The 21,367-nt window shown below is 43.8% G+C and overlaps 1 protein-coding gene across 1 annotated transcript in view; it reads left to right on the plus strand.

Moving 5' to 3' along the window:
* Positions 1-21,367, plus strand: part of LOC148900227 (SH3 and multiple ankyrin repeat domains protein 2-like) — a 281,991-nt gene that overhangs the window by 221,872 nt on the left and 38,752 nt on the right. The window contains exons 15-16 of the mRNA XM_088993047.1: positions 2,957-3,062; positions 5,654-8,138. Of these exons, the coding sequence (XP_088849173.1) occupies positions 2,957-3,062; positions 5,654-8,138 (2,591 nt within the window). The remainder of the gene's footprint in view (positions 1-2,956; positions 3,063-5,653; positions 8,139-21,367) is intronic.

Genomic DNA, 21,367 nt, shown 5'->3' on the forward strand with positions numbered 1-21,367 from the left:
TCCAGACAAATGTATTTATGAGGTTTGGGTAGGTCACAAGGCGACTTGGTTCTGGAGCTGGACAGATTAATTCTATTGCCATTCATTTTAATGTGAGAATTCAGCAGTTTGTGTTTCTTGATTAATTCCTTAAAAAAATAATTGGGTATACTGTATAAAATCTGGACAAACGGATCAAATCTCCTTTTTTCCTTTGCTTTTTATTGTTTCAAGCATGACTTATCCCTTTATCCTGAGAATCAGAATCAGAATACCTTTATTCGTCCCATAATGGGGACATTTGAGCATGCTTCATTCGTTTTTTTTTTTTCTAAACTGCTTGCCTGCCTCGCATGCACCCGTTTGCTCTATTTTCAAACATGCTCTGAAAGACAGTTTAATTGGTTAATCATGTCCTGTGAGAATAAAAACAATGCATGGGAGTGGCCTGTACATTTCCTATGTGCTTTTTCTTCATCAACTACAAAAACACTGCACATTTGTAAGTAATCTACAAAACAATGTATTCATGTTACTGAGCCATTGCAGGAGGTTCTTTAGCTCTGGATTTGGGTTACGGTCCGTGATTGAAGACCTTGTGGGAGTGTAATAATAATAATAATCATCATTACATTTTAAGCGCCTTTCAAAGCTCTCAAGGACACTTTACAGTCACAGACAAGCATAAGTGCTATAATAAATAAAATACAATCACAAATAGAATGCAATAAATAAAATACTATTATAAATAGAAACAAGAGAGAGAGCTACACAGAAAATGCTATTTTAAATAGGTGGGTTTTGAGCTGGGACTTGAAGGGGGGAAGAGAATCGATGTTACGAATATTGGGAGGAAGTCAGTTCCAGAGTTTGGGGGCAGAGCAGCTGAAAGCTCTGTCACCCATCGTGCTGAGACGGGCAGTGTGGGGCACACAGAGGTGGAGGGAGGAAGGAACTCTTTGGGATTTGACTAGGCATGATTCCGACTTGATCTTGGTTTTACTCCCTGGTGCTTTCTACTATCTTTGTCACTGCTTTATTTCCTGTATGTGATAGCTGTCCATGTTAAGCTCTTTGTTACGGCTTCAGCTGTTGTTAAAGCGCGAAATAAATCAATATGTATTGTATTGTATTGCATTGTATTGTATTGTATCGTATTGTATTGTATAGATTGTTGATCCCAGGGAATGACTGGCTCAGTCTCTACTTTAGCACGACTACTGGTTGGAGCCAGGTTGTTTTTGTCTATTCTTTCAGTTTGCTCCAATATTCCTGAAAATGTCGTAAGTTAAAATCCCGCTCCGGCCTCCCTGCGTGGAGTTTGTATGTTCCCCTTGGGCCCGCTTGGGTTTTCTCCGGGTCCTCCGGTTTCCTCCCATGTTCCAAAAACATACATGGCAGGCTGATTGAGCACTCGAAATTGTCCCTAGGTGTGTGTGAGTGTGAATGTTTTCTTGTCTGTGTGTCCTGCGATTGGATGGCGACCATTTCAAGGTGTCCCTGTCCTCGTGCCCGAAGACTGCTGGAATAGGCTCCAGCACCCCCTGTGACTCTCGTGAGGATAGAGCAGTCAGGAAAATGAATGAATGAATGAATGGCACTGAAGCAACTCTCTCTCTATACGACAGAGTGTGTCTGCGCTATTTTCTTTCCCAAACGGTGACATGCAAGTGATTCTTGTTGCAGTGAGTTTGCTGGAATTGTGGACACTTGCTTTTATGTCCTGTAGATAACGGCATCCAAAAAAATAACAGTAATGATCATGGAAGAGAAAATGAAACATTTCTGACTAAACAAAGCCGGTGACAAGGTACCAAACATTCTGGAGATGATTGGAGTCGGAAAGACTCAAATCTAGAGACTTTGAAAAACAGACAGACAGACGGACAAAGGGTCTGGAGCGTGGGTGGAGAGATGGACAGAAGGCAGTATGCTGAGCGACTGGTTAGCACAACCGCCAGACATTATAGAGGTCCTGGGTTAGTTAGATCCCAGCTATGGCCTTCATGTGTGCATTGTGTGTGCTCCCCAGGTTTTTATAGGTTTTCTGTGAGTACTCTGGTTTCCTCCTACATTCCTTTAACATGCAGGGCAGGTTAAAGAACGACTCTAAATTGTCCCTTGATGTGATTGTGAGTATGAATGGTTGTTGGTCAATGTGTGATAAAATCATTCACACCTGTGATTAGCTGGAACCTAGGTCAGGGTGTACCTTGCCTTTGGCCCAAAGAAGGCTGGGTTAGGCTCCAAGCAGGCCGTCATGTGAGGATCTGTGGCTCAAATGTTGTTTGGATATCTAATATAATATGTGTGGTGTGTCGTGCCTCTGCCACCTGACTTCAAGAAACCCGAAACCACTCACCAGGCGATTGCTTTGTCTATTTAGTTTACCATTTTTAGAATGTAATAGAAAAGCAGAAAACCGTGAAAATAAACTTACAATATTTGAGAATACATTCACTGTCAGTGGGTTTACAATGAGGCAAGTCAGAGAGTTGGGTTGAAATGGCTATGATCCGCCTCGGACTTAGGCATGAGATCCCTTACTCACTGCCCAGCAACCTGCCCCAACTGTCATTGTTCTTTATCAAAACCTGCTTTTTAGTTGCTTTTCATACCTTCCATTTCCTTCCAGGCCCAATGCCAAGTCGTCACTGATTATTCCATGCAACCAAATCTCCAAGACAATCTGCAGATGAATGTGGTCTGAATTGACATATAATTTAACTTTCAACGAGGATGCTCCAGCAACTCTCAGTCAAATTATGAAAGCTGCCCTACAATGTTTAATAAAGGCAAAACTTGGTTGTACACACTGCATTCCATTCTCAACCATCATATTCTTCATTGCTGTTTTTGGTATTTTCACCTCTCTTTGGGTTCGTGGTGTGTTTGTGTACATGGCCAATCAAGATGACAGTGTGTTTTGAATTTCAAAATGCTTATTTTCTCTTTTTGGGGATGTTAACGTTTGCAGTCCATGTACCATGACCGCCAGGGAGTAGCAGTGGTGCCACCCACTGTGCCAGGGGCCTTTCTGGGATTACCAGAGAAGGGCATGCTTCGGAAGCAAAAGTCCATAGGTATGACAACTCTGAAGTGTGTGTGTGTACTCTGTAAGGATGCTAACTGGGAATTTTTTATATAATTCACTGCCAGACACTGTGCAAATATGTGTCCTCTCCATTGCCAGGGTTTTAGTCATTTTCACTCAAATTGCAGGACCCAAAGAATATTGAGTTTTAGGACAACATACAGTAAACATTCAATGCATCTTAATAAACCGTAGACTCTATTCTCTCATCAGAAAAATAATTTTATTTAGGTTTATTTCTCACTTGACTCTAGAGTTATCTGCATTGGAAGTGGGAAAGGCTATACCCTGCCCTCTCGTGGGAGGGGAAAACATTGCCAGAGGTCTGACTGGAGCTTGATCCGCACCCCCGTAAGAAGAAGCAAGGGCCAAACTAATTCGGAAATGTCACTCCACGTCAATTCACAAATAAATTCGGTAATGGCAGTGAATCAGGTAATTCACAGATGACTTGCTCTTTTGTCTAAAGTGATATTAAAGCTAATTATGGATAAATTACTGTGGTAAAGTTAGTTAAATTAAGTCTTCATTGATAAGAGTGGACGTTTTTAAAATGAACGATCATGACCAGTATTTCACCACTGTAATGAAGAGATGCAGTGTATTAATAATTATTCAAGGATTCACAATATTATCATAGCAGCAAATTTGAAGGCTGTTTTCTGTCACAACTTTCTTTGGTCAGCTACATCACGACAAGTTTTCTAAATGTGACACTTCAAAACAGCATGTCATGCAAACTTGAAGCCACGCCAGCTTATATCAATTTTGTCACCATTTGTCACTATTTTTGGTTGTACACAACAGTTGTACGCTGAACTTCCGTATATGTTACATTGCTGGATAGTGAATCAATTTTCATTCAACTTTCATTGTGACATTTGGATCATTTGTTTTCAAATTGTTGTTTTGTTTTTTGTAAGGTAAAATTGTTTGCAATGATTTACTCTTACCTGAATTAAACCCCCCAAAGCAGACCACGAAATATAGGGTGAGGTGCAGAATATTACATGTACAGTGATACCTCGGTTTACGAACGTTTCGGTTTACGAACGTTACATTTCTGAAATTTTTACCTTGGCATAGGGACTTTACCTTGGCATACGAACTTTTTTTATACACGGAGCTGCCTCAATGAGTGATGTGTCGTCCGCGAACGAGCCCGTTATTCTAACAATGAAATGGCAACAGACTGTTTTTGTCCTCTATTCCCCGCCCCCAGTCTTCGGTTAAAGCCACGTAATTGGTCAAGAATGCAGCAGTGAGGGGGGTGGTTTAAACATAAAAGAGACAGGCAGACAACAGTGAGAGTTTCAACTTTGATAGTTCAAAGGCAGAGTGGAGACTGCAATGTTAACATATCCCATCAATCAGGCTCCAAAAACCGTCCGCACAAGCCATCTGTCCACCTGACGCAAAAAGCTATCAACCCAGATAAACAGAACACAATTGATGAGGAACTAGATACAATTATGACAGAGAAAGCACCTACAAGGGATCATTCCTCAAGATAGTGAAAGAAGAAGGTTACGTTCCTCATCAAGTGTTTAATGCTGATGAAACTGGCCACTCCATTCCATCAAGCCATCAACAACCATTACAAAGGTAAATAAAACAACTTTATTATACTGTACAGTTTATTTCTTTAATTATAATACCAGAGCACATTTATTACACATAAAATAAGGTATATTTTGTGTAGTTTTAAGGCGTAGAAAACTAGGAAGTAGAAAATTATCTTTTATGGGGACCTGGGAATGGATTATTCTCATTTTAATGGTTTCCTATGGGAAATTAATTTTTGGGACATACACTTTTCGCCTTACACACTCTGTCTGGGAACCAATTAAGTTCTTAGGCCAAGGTATCACTGTATTTGCCATTTTGGCATGTAGCTGTTACAATCAGAGAGACTATGTTTACATTGCGGGGCAAAATGGTCAGTTTGGATTTTTTTTATCCAATATTTTTATGACACATGAATTCCATCCGATTTTTTTATATACTCGTTCACATTACAAAAAAATAAAGGTGAACAGAAAGCATCCATGATGTGACACGCATGAAGCACGACGTTGCGTGTTGCTAATAAGACATCATGCAACAATGTTTACAGAAGTATTTGGTCTAGCATATGGCGTCTCATTTTATCTTCTCATCTCTACAGAGTGGAGTGATGTCGGAGGAGTTACAAATATTTGGGGGAATGAGGCGAGGCTTTTGAATCTCTTCCTTTCATGGGGATGTCTACTAAAAATGATGCCATATTGGATTTTGTCAAGACCTGTGTGGCTTAATTCCTTTTCATTTATTATCAGAAAACCACCTTTCAGCCAGCAGAATCAGGATTTTTTTAATACTCTCTCTGCACATTCCTTAACGGACAACCTATTTAGTATGTAAAATTTAAATTAAGAACCCACATTTAGACTCTGTGTTAATTCATCATTTGAAACCTAAATTTTGTAGCCATGTATTTATTTATTTATTTATTTATTTATTTATTTATTTATTTATTTTATGTTGTCACCATAATCTAAATCTCTATTTTCTACTTTCTTTCTGATCAATGTCTTCAAGGTACAACAGAGGAGGAAAAACAGGGCTACCTTACACCTCCTCTTCTTAAATTCTCCCGCAGCCTCTCAATGCCAGATACTTCCGAGGATATCCCTCCTCCCCCAGCAATTTCACCCCCGTCGCCACCAGCCTACAACTCACCAGCTGGCTCAACGCCCAAGAGTTACAGTACCACAAGACCCAGCTTCACCCAGAACTCATCTAATGCAGTGACGACTATCAGTAGAACCACAGATATTGGTACATTGAGGAGGGGCTATCACAGACAGAGTTCAGAGCATTTTGAGAGCCCACGCACCAGAGGGCGCGCGGCTGTGCCCGAAAACCCTTACTCTGAGGTCAGCAATAAAAACTTGTATGTGCCAGCAAAACCAGCCCGAAGAAAGGGCATGCTAGTAAAACAGTCAAATGTCGAGGACAGTCCAGAAAAAACATGTCATATGCCAGCAAGCCCTTCGGGCCCAGTTTCCATGCCGACTACACCAGTTGAGCGAACATGCTCTTCCATCCCCATTCCTACCATCATTGTCAAGGAGCCATCCACCAGCAGCAGTGGCAAAAGCAGTCAGGGTAGCAGTATGGAGATTGAGGCCACCACTCCAGAACACCCATCTTTAATGCCAATTGTTGGTGGAAGTGGTGGTCTGCGCCCTGAAGACCCAATGTCTCTTGGTAACCCATTTGCGGCAGCTATTGCTGGGGCAGTACGGGACCGTGAGAAAAGACTAGAGGCGAAAAAACACTCTGTAGCCTTCCAGTCAATAGATATTGGGGCTGATGACTCGATCGGTCCTATGCCAACCCCTCGCCTTCGGCAGTCAAAGTCCATCGATGAAGGTATGTTTGGTTGTGACGAGCGACTTAGAAGAATGATGGCTCCACCGGTCAACCTGGGACCTCCTGTACGGGCCGGCAGTGGAAACATGACAGATTTCAACACTCCAGAGCCCATCGTTGTTCGGGAACCCCTAAACACTAAAACAGGACAGTGTTCCAACTTGGATAGCCCTGTTAGTCTCCCAGCCACACCCCCAAAGAGCTACTACCAGGCCAATGGCACCTACCTTCACCCTGTCACTAGTAAACCTCTGGACCCTAATTCTCCTCTTGCGTTAGCACTCGCGGCTCGTGACCGAGCAATGAAGGAGCAACAAAATCATCATCAAAACCCTCCTCAGGTTCCGCAAACTCCCAAACATGAAGCTCCGTCCCTTCTACTGCACCCAAGCCACAAGCCAGATCTCAACCAGCCACTCTTTATTGATACCAAGTTACGGTCTGGGATTGAGACACGTTTTGCTGCAATCTCTTCTTCAACCATGGGACGCCCAGGGCGGGGTGGCTTGCGGAGGCAGATGACTGAGCAGAAATACGAGTCTGACCCAGGCCGGGAAGAACGACAGCATCAGGCACTTGAGCAGAGGACAAGTGCACCAGCAGATGTGGCTGACACGCCTAAGTCAGCGGGGCTGTTAATGGTTCACACCAGTATAGAGGCAAGCAACAAGTTAAATAACCAAGATTTGGAAGGTCAGGATAGCAACAGACCCTCTGAGCTGAAAGATCCCAATCAACCTGATCCCCGAGGTGGGACAACATTGTCAATTAATTCCCAGCCCTCTTCAACACGAAGACGGAGCATTCCATTAGGGGAATCTTTGGATGAACCTGTGAAGCTCCCCTTCCGTATCCCACCTCCTCCTCTTGCGTCAGTTGACGTCGATGAGGATTTTGACTTCACAGAGCCTCTCCCACCCCCTCTAGAGTTTGCAAACAGCATTGACATCCCTTATGGCCAGGCTAGTGCCATTGCACAGATGATTCAGCAACAGAGAAGGAATGGGGGGCCTCTACTACCCCCATACAATGCCCATGCCACTCCACTTGTCACTGACCAACATAAACGGGTGACAAACAGTGTTCCCCCTTCATATCCTCCTCCTCCGCCAGACCTGGAGTCAGGGATCGGTGACTCTGGGATTGAAGAGGTCGACAGCCGCAGCAGTGGGGATCCTCAGCACATGGACACCACGAGCACCGTCTCGAGTATCTCCACCCTTTCGTCAGAGGGAGGCTTCTGTGACACCACTCTGGAGAGCCTTTATGCTACTGCAGATGGGCATTCCTTCCACATGGATAGACCCCCTGTACCACCCAAACCCAAAGGAAAATCAATCATCAACAGAACCTCACTTTACCATGATGCTCTAATTGAAGAAACACCGGAATCTTATGGATCCTCACCTCTGGCTCCTCCTGCTCATACTTCATCCTCTGATCCCCCTCGGACACCCACTCAAAGGACATCAAAATTGTGGGGTGATCAACCTCCTGAGCTTAATAGCCCTCCATCTACCCCAGAGAGCAAGAACATCGTTATCACAGAGTTGAACTCCATTCTGCAACACATGAATCGCGACAGACCGCCCAAGTCAGGAGAAAGCCTCGACTCCCCCACGGGGAACCAAGGGGCCTTTGGAACGAGGTATATAATGACACATGTTTTGCCTTTCTTTTAAACTTGTGTGGTGTTGCTGGTTTGGCATGCAGTATTGCATTCAGTTTTTTTCTGTTCAGACAATTTCTACGTCTATGCTGTTTTTTTAGCACACTCAGATCGTGAGTGCTCTCTGGTTGTTTTGAGGTTATGACCTGTTGTTATAAAGGATTTAAAATATAAAAGATATAAAGGTTATAAAAATTCAGCGACTTTGAAAAAAAAATCCAAAAATGGTGAAGTTAAATGGAAAAGAACTTTAAAGTACAAATCATTAAATAAATATAACTGTTTAATTTATTTTTTCATTTGATATTTCCATAATGACAGGTGAGGCACAGCCTCACCTGTCTTCCCTGACTGCACGTCACTGACTGCAACGGACTTTGCTATTTTAGATCTTTTCCACTCTGCTCTATTCTGCTCTACTCTCTTTGGGTTGAGCAACTGGTCGGCCCTGAAATGACGGCGAAGAACAAAGGCAACTTTCCCCACATGGGGAGTATCATGAGAAACCAGGGAGAGATTAAAAATGTATGCCCAAGGTGCAGCAGCAGGGTTTGTTGCCAGGTTGAACGGATTCAAATTTATCATGGCCTGCAGATTGTCAAGGAATATTTTGTCTTGAGGGCCTTGTATACCACTGTCAATTCAAAACGATCGAAATGTAAAAGTCTGACTGAAGCTCGTCGTTACAACAAACCTTTGAATGTCCTATGCCGGCTGAGGCTTCATTATCAGATTGGGATTTTTTGTTTTGATGAAGTTAAGAGATTGCGTTGACATTTTTTTCATTTGGCTTGTCTGTCTTCTGGCCGATGCTCAATTCCCTCCCTCCCCTCTTTTTAATGAAAATGACAAGTGCAAACATGTTACTTGATGACATTCTCATCATGTTTTAGAAGAGTCAGAGTCCAGTTTATAAAGCTCGAAGTGTGGGACAACGGTTTTGTGTAAACAAGACCTGAACTATCATCAGTTCAAGTTTTTTTAACCTCACATCTCAATATGTGGGAGGAAATAAAAAGCGCAATAAATAATTCAAACTTCTCATGCATTTTGCATGGACAGTCCATCGCTCATCAGAGAGGTATAGAAAAAGTGTTGGTTGTTTTGTGCACTTTTTTTCTCTACCAATAATCCGAATTAGATCGGAATGGTTGCGTCCATTTTTCTTAATTACACTGACATGCCCAACAGCTGTTTCAGGCCTGCCTCGTATCACTCCATTCATGCATCATGCCACGTGCGACCATGTTATCCTCATTTCCATCATCAGTGATTGGTCTGTTAGCCTTCCACTTTGTACATGTTTCATTTTTGGCATATCTCCTTTTTCGAGAACTAACTAGTTTAAAGAGAACAAAGTAGCCTTTTTAATGTCCTCAGGACATTAAAGAGAACCAACTAGCCTTTTTGGATTGTAAAGTAATTATAAAATAGGACAGAGCGCTAAAAACAGAAGTCTTTAGGAAGGCTACGCACACTGACCAATACTTACTTTTCGATTCTAACCACCCTTTACAACACAAACTAGGAGTTATCAGAACCCTCCAGCATAGGGCTAAACTAATACCAACAAGCGTTGAAGGTAGAGAAAAGGAGTCAAAACATATCAGGAGAGCACTCACAAACTGTTGGTACCCTCAGTGGTCATTTAATAAAAGAATAGGGAATGAAACCAAAAATTCTGAAAATACAAAAAGGAGAGGAGTATCTTACATTGCAGGAGTTTTTGAAAAACTACAGAGTCCTTTGGCAACACAAAATTCCTACTTATTTCAAACCGATAAACACTTTGAGGCCAAAATTAGTGCATCCAAAAGATGGGCTGCCAAATGAAAAACAATGTAATGTAGTTCATTCAATACATTGTAACAATGAACATCGTAAAGAGCAGTACATTGGGGAGACTAAACAAATTCTCAAAAAAAGACTTTATCAACATCGCAGGCATAATACTAGTGGGCGTCAATCGGCAGTACCTATGCACTTAAAAGGTAGCAACCACTCATTTGACGACAATGAGGTTCACATCTTAGCGAAAGAACATAGATGTTTGAAAGGGTAGTAAAAGAGGTTATTATCATAAAACAACTAAATCCTTCATTAAACCGGTTTGGTGGGTGTTGTGTCCGGAGGAATGAGAGGAGGAGAGTTGCTTTGTCAACGTGTTTATTGTGCCACCATCTTAGTCTACCTGCGGTCGTGACGTCACCGCTGCTTTACGACCTGTCGCAACATTCTGTAGCAGTGTGACATATGCTACATTTACCCCCCCTCCCTGAAGGAACCAAAAACACTTTGTAACAAGGGAAACCGGGTAGACTGCCGGTTTCCCTGCTTAGCCGTGTGGGTTATTCTGCCACGCGATAGGCTAAGCACTGGCTAGGGTCTGAATATTCAAAATATGTGATAATTGTCCAAATTACCAAAGGGCAAAGATGAACGCGAGCTGGCCGAGGCTCTGGCCCCACGGGCACGGCTGGTTCACGACGCTCTTCGAGGCGTCCCATCGGTGTTCTCTGATGTGTGACAGGACGTCAGTAGTCTTTGCTTGAGAAGTCGTTCGAGGGGGTCGGTGCCGCCACTCTCCTTAGGCGGCTGGCATGCCAACGCGACCCGTCAGCCAGACAGAAGGTGGTCGGTCCGCTTTGGGCGGTAATCTGGACTGGTGGTGTCCAGAATGAGTCCAATTTGTGAGAGCAGCACGGCCGGCGAATGCGGACCCAGTCCGACACAGTAAGTGTGCGTTGCTTCGTCCGGCGCTTCTCGTTGGGCCCTCTGCTGGCTGAGGAAGAGTAAGGGAGGCCGTCTGCTTGGTTGGAGCTTTCTCCACCCCCGTTGGCCTGGGGGTGAATTGTGGCACCCGCATTGTCAGAGATGGAAAAGCCGAGTGCACAAAACAAGTCCAAGCCCAAGAGGTTGGCGCCATGACGGGATATTTGGAAGGTGAAGGGGGGGAGAGTCCTCGAGCCATAGCGCACTGTGAAGGTGGCAGTGCCCACCATACCAATCTTAGTTTGGCCATAGCCAAACAAGTCCTCAGCGTCGGCCTCGATCTGGAGATGAGGAAATAGCCGTCGAACTGTGGACACATTCAACAGTGACCTGGAGGCTGCCGTGTCGAGCAGGAGTGGTAAGCTCACTCCATCCAGTTCCACTGTGCACCACTTGAATGGCTTGGCGCGCGAGCCCACGCAGTGGATGGTGGTTCGCCTCGGCTGGTCTGGTGAGAGGCGTGGCGGGTATGTTGACGTGGGAGCACAGCGGCACATCCTGGCGAAGTGGTTCCTCCTTCCGCAGTGCTGGCATCTCTGTCCAATGGCTTTGCAAGTTGGCGCGCGTGTGGGGTGCCAGGCAGACCCACAGTTGGCACAAGGTCTGCGTGTGTTGGCCCGTTGATGTCTGACGACATTTATCTCGGTACGGTCGTAAGTGAAGGTGGGAGCAGAGCGGCACATCCTTGCGAAATGATTCATCTTCCCGCAGCGTTGGCATCGTTGTCCGGTGGCTCTGCAAGTGGGCGCACGTGTGGGGTGTGAGGCTGACCCACAGTTGGCACAAGGCGTGCGTGCATCGGCCCCTTGACGTCTGGCCACATTTATCTCTGCACCGTCGTATGTAGAGGTGGAGTCGTAGGTGGCGGTGGCTTCTGGGAGTGGCGAGGTTGGAGCAACAATCTGTGCCAATGCGGGAGAGTGTGAAGGTGTGGGTGGGTTCACAAGCCGAGCCGTTAGTTGTGCTGCGTTCTCCAATTGGAACGCCATCTCCACAGCCTTCGATGGTGGGAGGTCGTCAGGGGACAATAACAGTTTCTCCCGTAGTTTGGGATCAATCGTGTGCTCGGCGAGTTGATCCCTAATCATTTCCTCCTCCAAGCGGCCGAATTTACAGAGGCCCGCTAAACACCGCAAGTCGGCAACGTAATGGTGTACCGACTCGCCTGTTCGTTGCCGTCGTTGACGGAAGGCAATCCACCGGACAATCACGCCCTGAGGTGGGGCGAAATGTCGGGCCAATAAAGTGACACAATCCCCGTATGTCTTCGCGGGTCCAAGAGAGCGAAAAATGCGCTGCCCCTCACTACCTAAACTGTGTATTAGCATAGCCGTTCGGCGTGCTTCGCTTGCCTCGTTTAGTCCGGTCGCCGTCAGATACGTCGTAAACGAGTCATACCAGCGGGACCACGGGACTGGTGGCTCACCGGGGAGCGCGAGAAACGAGGGGAGGGGAGCTGTGTAGAAGTCCATCTTCGTCGCCAATGTTGTGTCCGGAGGAATGAGAGGAGGAGAGTTGCTTTGTCAACGTGTTTATTGTGCCACCATCTTAGTCTACCTGCGGTCGTGACGTCACCGCTGCTTTACGACCTGTCGCAACATTCTGTAGCAGTGTGACATATGCTACAGTGGGGTGAGGTTCAACTTGGATCGTTCATACAATAGCCTGCTTAGGCAACATAGGATTAGTAATACTGATGAAGTGATACCGGTCGAAGTTGGGCAATCAGGCCAGTCGTTAGTCAGACAGTAGGAACTATCAGTGCAGCTGCAGGGAGTAGTCCTCTGCTCCCCCCAACCTGCGAGCAGGGACCTATCATAGCAGAGTCCGGACTCTGCTATGATAGGTCCCACCGCCATGTCTGGATAGTAGGGATATATATATAGGGCCTAAACTACCCGTAAGACTTTAGTTTGCTGACGAAGTTTCTTGGATAAGAAGCGAAACGTCCGACACCTTCAAAGTAGTACAGATGACGGCTGAAGAAACCTTTTCATCACTGTTTTTGTTTCTTAACTGACATCAGAAAAACCTTTTATAGCATCTAAAATACCCAAAACACGCAGTGTGATATTTTTCGTCAAATGCAAAACACCAATAAAGATGACTTAAAGTATCTAAAAAGTACTTCAAATTGAAACTGGAAGTGGCCAGTTTCAGAAGGTCGCCCCCAGTTCGTGACGTCACGCCAAGATTTCTTGCCTTGCTCGAGAATCAAAACAATGGCTTCAGATTCGGAGAATATACTTTCTTGTTACTCGCCCAATTATGAATATGATTCAAATAGTTCTGAAGAGGAAAGCATACATGTTTGCAATCGATTAAATAATTCATACCATGCCATTTTGAGGTATCTGGGGGCGGGAAATGAAAAAAACTTCGTGTAGCACCAAAAAAGAGGCAGAGGAGGGCGACAAAGCTCCATGTAAGGAATTAATCAGCCTGTGGAAACGTTTTGTTGTCGAGAGCCCAATGGTGAGTCATTTTTTTCCCTCACACAAAAAAAGGGCGCAAAGAGTCATGAGCTATTCTGGCTCAGGAATTTTAAAGAGGTACAAACTGTCCCATAGCACCGATCTTTTTGCGTAACAAAGCGGGGCTGTGAAACTGCTGCTTACAAATCCTTTGGGATACACCCCAGGGGTCTCTGATTATAATAATAATAATATTCATTACATTTTAAGCACCTTTCAAAGCTCTCAAGGACCCTTTACAGTCACAGACAAGCAGAGGTACCATAATAACTAAAATATAATCAGAAATAGAATGCAATAAATAAAATACAATTATAAATACAGACAATAGGGAGAGCTACACATAAAATGCAATTTTAAATAGGTGGGTTTTGAGATGGGACTTGAAGGTGGGAAGAGAATCGATGTTACGAATGTTGGGAAGAAGTGAGTTCCAAAATTTGAGGGCAGAGCATCATGCTGAGACGGGCAGGGGGGTGTTACACAGAGGCGGGGGGAGGAAGAGGATCTGAGGGAACAAATGGGAATAGAAATTTGAAGAAGGTCAGATAGGTATGGGGGGCCAAGGTTATTGATAGCTTCAAATGTATAAAGAAGAATTTTAAAGTTGATTCTATATTTGACCGGGAGCCAGTGGGGCTCTTGGAGGACGAGGGTGATGTGGTGAAAGGATGAGGTTCTGATGATGATCCGTGCTCAAGGATTCTGGACGAATTGAAGTTTGTGGAGAAGTTTTTGAAGGGCACTGTTGGGTTATTTTGATCGTTCGCCCTTGCTTCTATGGGTGTTGATGGAGATGGATGGTTAAATCTTCAGGGAGCCAGGTCTTGAACAGAAAGTTGATTTAATTTGGGAGAGCGCGGAGGCATCGCGGTGTCGGCCGAGGAGGGAGCATGGCGAGAGAGAGAGAGACGAACGGGCTGCAGGAGTATTTATGGGGCGCATAGTATATGACGCGACAGGATGTGACGTAATGAAAATGCGACATCATGTAAAGGAAGGCAGGATAAGACGTATGAGGAAGTTCAAAATGTAAAAAAAGATTACGGAGCGATGTTTAGAGATGTTTGTATGGCGAATTACTCCAACATCTCCGCCCTGACGAACATTTTTAACATCGGTAGAGGTGAACAGAAAGACGAAAAAAGAAAATCACAAAATAGAACAATCACAATGGAAACATTCTCAAATCAAAGTCATGTTATTCGCTAGCTACAATAGTCAAATCTTCATGGCATCCTGGATGGTGATCACCAGGATGACGAGTAGGAACGAAATTGTTTGTAGCATTTGTCGCAAGCAGGCTACAGGGTGTGGTACGGATGAGCTGGTGAATGGGAAAAGGTGTGTGATCTGTCGGCTCCAGTGATGTGCATCGGGAATCTTCTTGACGAACGGTGTGGTGTCCTCGCGAGTCCAGACGAAGCTTGTAGCTGCTAAGACGGCTAGCAGCTCCGCATCCGGTCCATCCCACTTTGGCGTGGCCCACGTCATCTTCTTCAGACCGCAGCTCCGTTCTGTGGAGAACAAAAGAAGACTTGTGCCAGGTCACATGTCGAAAGGATGGTTTCATTCTGCACATCACACTTTCTTGGCGTTTCTTTCCCTATCAAAATCTGTCTCATCGTTTAGACTCTGCAATGCATTCTCTCACAGAAATGGCAGACATTGTTATTGTTAGATGTTAGTTGGTTAGTATATGTTATTGGTCAGTGAGTCTGCATTTCTGGAGGGCACCACTTTCTTGGGGAATGATGTTGCAGCCAACATCACTCACCACCAAAAGTGAACATTTTGGCAATGTTGATCTAAGCTATTGCCACTCCCCCCTGTTGAGACATGAAAAGTCTCAATTTGCCAATTGGGAACGTGTTTGTGCGGAACACGATCCGTCTTTGACATTGCACAGATCATCAATTTGCATAAAACTCTTTGTCAATCATTGGTCCAAAGTTTTAGAGGCCAAATTTTGGCATGTCTCTCAACACCTGCATGAGAACCAATTCATGTAGCGTGTACCACGAAAATTTTGTGCATTGAGCACAGCTTCTCCTGCTGTTACTCCTCTGCTGGCACCCAAGCAAATCATCTCTGCAAAAATGTGTTTTTGGTGGACATTTGCATGTCGCCAAATTGTATGGGTGGAGGACAGCCTTCTACAATTTGCACAAGTTGACATGGTCGTCAACATCATGGCGATCTGTGTAAATGGTCATCATACTCGCCTTTTGTCATTCAGTTGGAGGGCACCAGTTGACAGTCAGTTTTGCTCCTGCATAAGACATCCATTCGCACAACCCAGCTTCATCTGCGGCCACCCTGGCACGGATTCCGCAGGAGTCCTCCCCTTCTGAAGGATCTCCTTCTCCCAATTCTGAAAGAAGCTGTTTAGCGCGGAAGCCCTACACAATATATCTGATTTCACCTGAATCTCTGGCTGACATCGGTGCCCACTCAACTCATTTGCCAATTTCATTCTTACCGGCGGGAAATTCCTTTAATGTGCACTGCAGTCAATTTATAATAATAATAATAATTCACAATCAAATCAATCTTGACAGGTTATCCTGCACGTTTAGTCGTAACTATAAATTACTTTTGAACTAACAAATGTCATCACTGTACGCAAAGGCAGCCAGAAGATAAATTAGCATCTGCATGATGTCTTAATAAACGTTGGATTTCCTCCATCGCATCTCCAACGTTGAATACTTTTCATTAAATCAAGCCTAATTGTAACAATTCGTTGCTCGCCAGATGGTTGGATGAGAAATATGTGCAATAAAAATTGTCATGCATTACAATAAATGCCACACATTATGCTTTTGGAAATCAAAACTATTCTCAATATGGGCTTTGTCATCGATCCCAAATCATCAGGTGGGTGTGCCAACTCTAGTTCTGCAGGTGCATCCCACCAGCCGTTGCGGCCTCTCCTTTGTTGGATCTCCTATCACAATTGAAGCAGAGATTAAATTTTGTTTCCAAAGACACCAAGAATCAAAATTCAGTTCGAATGATACTGTTTTACAGCAGCATCTTCCTAGAAAATCACAGTGGATGCAAATGGCTTGTGCATCCCACAGTTCATCAATTCGGCCTGCAAATGGAACAATTTCTCAACCACCATCTCAGCTCTGTTTGCGAATTGTTGCTTTACACATGATCTGCACAAAAAGCATAATGAAAAAAGTTCAGTCATCAAATTTTGCAACTCAATCTTTCCCTCTTGAAATTAATTTCTCTGCTCAGAAACTAATAAAGGTGCATCCGATCAAATTCAATTTGTTATCGTGTTTATGAGTCAAATCATCTGTTCTTTGACTTCAGGCGGATGACAATTGTCAGGTCAAAACGAGTGTAATGATCATGTCACAATCATTATCTTAATAAATCTATAAACATTCCTTCTATGAAATGTCCAACAATATCAACTGGTGAATCTCTGTATGGATTTAATCACCAGCAAATTTACTTACATTTACCTTGCCAATTTCATCCAATTCAAGATAAATGTTCCTGTTTTTCAGCCCAATTTACTGACAATTTTATTTACTTTTTCCAATTGAACCGTCGTTTACAAGAGGCCAACACAGTGGGGCTCCAGAATTGTCTCTGGGTGTTTTAAAACCCTCTTTGAAGCTCTGTGCTGACAAAAACCCTTGATAAGAAGCATCGTAAATAACTCTGGCTTGTTGCAAATGCCCTAATCAAGTCATATGCAAAAAAAGGTTTAGCTTTGTCTAACAAAACTAATCCTACTATTTGATAAATTCACTCTTTGATTGTGTCATTTTATACAATTTCCATTTCATTTCGCATTTGCTCAAATCAGGATTTCAAAATGATTTGTCTTTCATGGAAAAGGGCATGTAGCTTCAAAAGAGTGAATTAACCATAATCATTTATCATCGAATCTAGCAACATCTATCTTGCTGATTTCAGTTCAATTTGAGATAAACATCCTTATTTCCTCAATTGAACCGTGATAGAGGAAAAAACTTGAGCAAAAACATACATGATTGTTATCCTGAGGAATGCAATGGTCTCACTGCTTAAACACCATCCCCCAGTTTTTGACACACAGCGGGCCCCAAACAGATCCCAGCAGTCATAAATAACTCTAAAACGCAAACGGCCAATGTTCAAATCGCTCTTAAGAACAATGTGGCACAATTTCAACGCTGATAATTTTACAAATTCACTGTAGTTCGGCTTCTGTCTATTCATTTGTCCGCTGTCTTATGTATTTGCTTACTCAGTCTAATTTGCTTGTCTATTTAATTCAGTTTTTGTGTCAAGTAGACAGCATTTGTCAAAAAGCTATGGAAAAAAGAAACAGTGTTATGTCAGGACGTCGAGCGCAGGTGAAAGTCCTCGCTGCATGGTTGGATAGGTCATGAATGAGACAGGATAGCCGACTCCATGGCAGCTGGTTGAGTCCTCTTGTAATGACAAGGCAGCCTCTGTTCTGTGGAGAAGAGAGGCCTAGCTGCAGAATCACATTCGGCAGGAAGAATGTCTTTTATACACAACATGTTTGTGAATGTTAACGCAACCCTTTATTAATTTTATTTTCGTTTATTAACTTATTCGCGAATGAATCAATTTGCAGATCTCAGAATGTGGCTGTGAATTCACCCCCTACCCCTCTCTTACGGGTAGAGAAAGAAGGAGGATGGGAGGAGGTGGTCTGTCCGCATTCCTTGCTGGCAGACCACCCACCCCCCTCTTACGGGTAGAGAAAGGAGGATGGGAGGAGGTGGTCTGTCCGCATTCCTTGCTGGCAGACCACCCACCCCCCTCTTACGGGTAGAGAAAGAAGGATGGGGAGGTGGTCTGTCCGCAATCTTTGCTGGCAGACCACCCACCCCCTCTTTTTTTCTTAGCGAAGTTTACACAACGCGCGTACATACACAACAATACATAAAAACACACAATGCATGCACAAAAAAAACGAAAGACAAAACACAAAAAGGGAAGACATGAACACACACAAAGACTGCTCCCCCAAATGCCCCCCTCCTCCAGCCAACCACCCTCTGCCCCCTGGACAATGAAACGCCCTGGGAAACCCCGTAGCAACCGCTAGCATTGTTGACCACGTGCGAGTGTTGGTGAATGAATTGAAATTACGGTAATCCACAATATCTCCAGTCAACAAGCAGGCATCGCCGAGGGAACGACCCCCTCGTCTCTTGTGGGCAACCCACAAGCAGACGCCACCAAAAGCTAGGAGCTTTTGTCTGTTGTCGACATCCATTCCAGCTGCAGCTATTTAAAACAATAAACGTCCGGAATAAAATTAAAAAATCTCTCAATTTCCCAATTTCACTTCCAGCCCTCGCGCACAGTGAATCCCAAGAATCCACCCCTTGTGAATATTATCATTAGCATTCTACTGGTCTTACTCTACGTCTGCTAGCGGCGTGGTAACCAGACATGTCTCGACCAATATTATCATCGATCAGTCGCGTGGATTGGAACCAGGATTTAATTTCCGAGAGGCAGAATGAAAGGGAAGAAGGTGGAAGAGAGGTGTCGGGTTATCAGCCATCACACAAGGTATTTTATCAGATAGTGCCAATACGGAGTGTAAAGGTAGGTGGGCTTGCCTTCCTGGCTACCAAACAGATGGCAACACACAAACAGGAGATGTCCTAGATTCACACATGGCTGGCCTCTCACTCTCTTTTTTTTTTTTTTTTTAATCAAACTGAATTCATATTTCGCTGACATGCTATTGTGCACACTGTCCTGCCCTTATTCTTCTTGGTCACTGTACTGGAATCAGTAGCAGTGCTATCATCCCCTTTTTCTGTTCATTTGGGTGCTGATAGGGATTTTTTTTCTCTCCCTTTCTATCTTTTTTATCCCTGTCACTTAGCCTCCCGGATTAAATGTACATTGGCTGTGCCCGTGGATGAAACGGTTGCCAAGCAACCAGCCTGAGTTTGAGGGACATGTTTGCACGTGTTAGTGAGTGCATATGCGCGTGCGTGTGCGTGCGTGTGTGTGTGTGTGTGTGTGTGTGTGTGTGTGTGTGTGTGTGTGTGTGTGTGTGTGTGTGTGTGTGTGTGTGTGTGTGAGCAGGAGGATTGCAAGCCTAACCCACAGCGGAGTTCAACATCATTTTATTCAGGTCACGTGCCACGCTGCTTTAGAGACTACCATTACATAACAAGGCACAGCTGAGTGCGTACATGCGTGCGTGAGTGAGTGAGTGAGTGAGTGAGTGAGTGAGTGAGTGAGTGAGTGAGTGAGTGAGTGAGTGAGTGAGTGAGTGAGTGTAAGAAAGCAAGAAACCAACATCCAAAACAGAGAGAGATAGAGAGAGGCATGTGAGAGAATAATAATAATAACAATACAGTAAAGTCTCGTGAAATCGATATCGGTTATGTTGATAATACTGCTTATTACGATACTAATTTCAATTCCCGTGCACATTTCTAGTCTTTTTATGTATAATTAGTTCAGTTTAGGTTATTACGATAATCTGGTTACTACGGTGCTCCTTTACATCTTCCGCCGGCCATTTTGCTGTTTATATCGATACATTGGTCGCGCTATTGGTCGACTTGATCACTTGTCTTGGTTACGTGACACGCCATCGGTCGCACCATTGGTCGACTTGGTCACGTGACTTGATCACGTGTCTTGGTTACGTGACCAGCTCCCGCGAGCAGACGCCATTTTCATTTTCAGACGGCAGCTTGTGTGTATCAGACGGCAGCTCGTGTGTCTTCAACAATGGCGAAACGAAAGAATTGTGATCTTGGAACGAAGCACAGGGCAATCGTGGCTGTTGAGGAGAATCGACAAAAACCGACAAAAGCGTTGCAAGGTGCTGTGCGGACATGCGATCTTTCTTTGAATCCGTAGAAAATGCATCCGTTTTTTAGAAACGTTAAACAAGATGGAAGTGTTTATATCAAAATATAAAAATGGGAAGCAGAAGAATTTTGATGACTTTTTTTAAATAACATACATAATTGCAGTGTTATGTACATGTACTGTATATGAATGCAAGCGTTTTTTGCAACAATGTTTGTTGTTTTGTCTGCTGAAGCGTGATGATTTTGAAAATGACTGTACATTCCATACTGTGCATTCAAGGACAACCAACATCACTTTTTTGTTTCTTGACTGACATCAGAAAAAGGTTTTATAGCATCTACAATACCCAAAACACGCAGTATGATAAATGCAAAACACCAATAAAAATGACTTCACGTCACGCCAAGACGTCTTGCATTGCTGGAGAATCCAAACAATGGCTTCAGATTCGGAGAATATGCTTTCTTGTTACACATCCATTCATGGATATGATTCAAATACAGAAGAGAAAGAGTAAAGCATGTTTGCAATCGATTAAAGATTTACTGTACTGTATACTGTATACTATGGAGCCTGGGTGCCCTCTACTGGCCGCTTTCGGATGCAACACGGTTCTCAGACAAAACATGCATACATAATGTACAGTAAGATGTAAGCGTTGCAGTTTCCCTGTTGCAGTGTTACTGTAGGTACATGCCCACTACTGTATATGGATGCAATCGTTTTTGCAACAATGTTTAGTTTTCATTCCATACTGTATTAAAGATCCCCAGTCACGTAACCAGCTTCCGTGTTTATCCTGTCGACGCAAGCACAATAAAAAAAAAAAACTAGTGATTGGCCGAGACTGTTGATAGCTCACAGCTTTCATTACTACTGGTCGGTCTTTTTAATAACAAAACGTAGCCGTTATCACATCCAGATACAAACAAGAGCTGTTGTTACGTCACAGCTGCGCGCCGGCATTCTATTCAGGCACTCTCTCGAATTGTCACGTAATCAGCTTCCGTGTTTATCCTGTCGACGCGAGCACATTGAAAAAGAACTATAAGCATAGCTTATATACAGTACTGTTGTTTGACACCAATTAAATCATGGATTTAATATAAGAATTGTGATATCCGA

Source organism: Hippocampus bargibanti, linkage group LG03 (assembly GCF_051943395.1).
Source record: "Hippocampus bargibanti isolate YZ-2025 linkage group LG03, ASM5194339v1, whole genome shotgun sequence".
In the NCBI taxonomy this organism is placed as follows: domain Eukaryota; kingdom Metazoa; phylum Chordata; class Actinopteri; order Syngnathiformes; family Syngnathidae; genus Hippocampus; species Hippocampus bargibanti.